Consider the following 2,500-nt stretch of genomic DNA (forward strand, 5'->3'; position numbering starts at 1 on the left):
ATTCTCATACCGGTTTGTACTTTTCCGCATTTATTTGTGTTTTTCCTTTTATACTGGAGAAGGAATTTTTATTCTGTATGTAAGGAAAGCAAAATGGCATGAGAAATACGAAATGAATTCCGTCGGTAACTCCAGCATCTCCTTAAGGAAGTTATAGCTACAGAAACAGTTTAAACAGTTTTGGCACATTAAACGGATATTAAAGACGTTGTATTTCCGAATATTTCCGAAGATATACAGACGATATCACTCACCATATACACGCCATCCAATGAGCAATAAGGGCAAAAGTGGCCATTAAGAGTAACAGAACGGCAGCACCATATTCGCTGTATCTGTCGATCTTTCTGGCCACTCTGACAAGGCGCAGTAGACGAGCCGTCTTCAAAAGTCCGATCAAGGTCGTCGTCTGAAAATGATACATCATTTTTTCTATCTTCCGAATCTGCGAGCCCGCGAACCTCAGTCTCGCTATACAGAAATCGGCCTTACTTAACGCTGTCCATTATCACTTAAACGATTGATATTCCTTACGGCCTTTTATTTTCGTATATCTTCATGGAATATTCACACAAGAATAAAACGCGTAAATAATTTTTGTTGTTTTTCTTTTTTTATAAAAACGTAATTACTTTTATGTAAAAACCGTAAGGTTTGTCGTAATTATCATTTGATGACGGATCTATTATTTCTATTACTTTGATATAAACGGACGTTTATTTGAAATCTCGTAACCATCTGACATTTGCGTAAAGACCGTTTCCGTGTTGGAAGTGTCACTCTCGCCGGAAATCGTCACTTCAGTTGCACATCAATCGCTAAAACCGGAGATCGTTATTCGTTGGAATACGATACGTGCGTGACATTTCGTCGAGTGCCAAATACCAAAGTTGAAGTCGTTTTCACGGTATGCATTTGGTATCAATCGCAAGGCCTGCATTCAAGAACTGATTTTTCACAACGATTCACAGCGAGAATTGATTCGTGATACTATTACAGCATTTTCAGGGATGCCTTTCAGGTAAAGTGACGACCTCCTTGTTGCGGAGTCAGCTGTCGTAAGTGAGCTCGAGTTTCGATTCGAGTCACTTACGTCTCTTTTTCACATAGTTTTTTTAAGTAAAATAAAATTTTTTTATGATTGAAATATATTAAACTATAGTGCGAGCACTCTTGATACATCTAGCTTGAATAAAATATGATATAGTTACAAATCGGCTGACAAGCACAACCGCCGAAATAAAAAGATAAGCTGGTCATTGAAATATAATAATCTGTGATTGCATCAGCTTTGAAAAAATTATCTGGCATGAACTGGCATATTCATGCTTTCCCTCTTCTTACCTGCCAAAAATGCAAAAGCTTTTAGTTAAAAAAAGCACTTGTAAGCATGGCATGCAAATAGTAAACGATATTTTTTTACGATTATCATGCATCGTGTTTCAGTCGAAACAATTTTTAATGTCACATATTTCGTGTGCGTTTAAAGCGAAGCTTTGAGGACGATGTAATAATTTGAAATGATGAAAAGTATTTTCGAACCTGAAGTTTCTTCATTCACACGCGATTTATTGTACGTTTAATTATAAGAAAGACAAAGTGCATAAGCGATAGGAACACGCATAATCACACTATACAAAAGTCCTTAGGCATATAACAATTGAAAAAGCAATTGTATGAAGGAAATAAAAAAATACTCCGAAAGTTAGTTTATTCATCTTCAAATTTCTATAAGAAAAAAATCCGATATAAAAAATTTAATTAATCTGTAACGAAAACACATTTTTGATGCTAAAATAAATAAATATGTATATAGGTTGTTGAGAATTCTCAATTGAAAATTTTATTATTAATTAGAAATAAATAACTTAATACAATTTTATTATTAAAAAAAATTAGATTATACAATATGTGTAATAGAGATTCGGACTAATGAGAGTAGTGGCGCAATAATTTAAATTCATATGTATTTATATTTAATAAATAATGTCGAATAATTTGGTTCATATTCGCTGGGGATTTAAAGTCGAAATGTTCAATATTATGTATTAAATATAAATATATGTAAGTTTACGTTCAAATTATCGCACCATTACCTTATTCTCATTAGTCCCAATCGATTAATTTTGTTTTAATATATTAAGAATCATTATTACTCTATTATATTTTCTTACTACCTAAATTTTTTGTTATTAGTTTTATTTTCAAAAGAATTTTTAAGTTCAAAACTGTAAAAAATTGCAAGGCATAAAATTATTTCAAATCATTTATAGTAATTAAAAATTAGAAGTAGTCCTAAAGTCATCAAAACCTACGTATTTTAGTTAGGCTACGTTCAGAAAATTCATTCATGTGCATTCAGATATCATTTTACCTTGATTTAAGATTCGATAAACAACAAGGAGATGAAATAAAATCTGATTATGGGTTAAAATTCGAAATGAAGAACAATCAATTTATGGAAAGTCGACTTTCATGAAATAATAAAAAGATATTAAAT

General features: G+C 31.8%; 1 protein-coding gene across 1 annotated transcript in view; it reads right to left on the reverse strand.

Annotated features, from left to right (window-relative positions):
* sei (potassium voltage-gated channel seizure) overlaps window positions 1–2,500 on the reverse strand; it is a 148,542-nt gene that overhangs the window by 15,981 nt on the left and 130,061 nt on the right. The window contains exon 13 of the mRNA XM_018551848.1: window positions 255–409. Coding sequence (XP_018407350.1) covers window positions 255–409 — 155 coding nt within the window. The remainder of the gene's footprint in view (window positions 1–254; window positions 410–2,500) is intronic.

Source organism: Cyphomyrmex costatus, unplaced genomic scaffold (genome assembly GCF_001594065.2).
Source record: "Cyphomyrmex costatus isolate MS0001 unplaced genomic scaffold, Ccosl1.0 scaffold147, whole genome shotgun sequence".
Classification (NCBI taxonomy): Eukaryota; Metazoa; Arthropoda; class Insecta; order Hymenoptera; family Formicidae; genus Cyphomyrmex; species Cyphomyrmex costatus.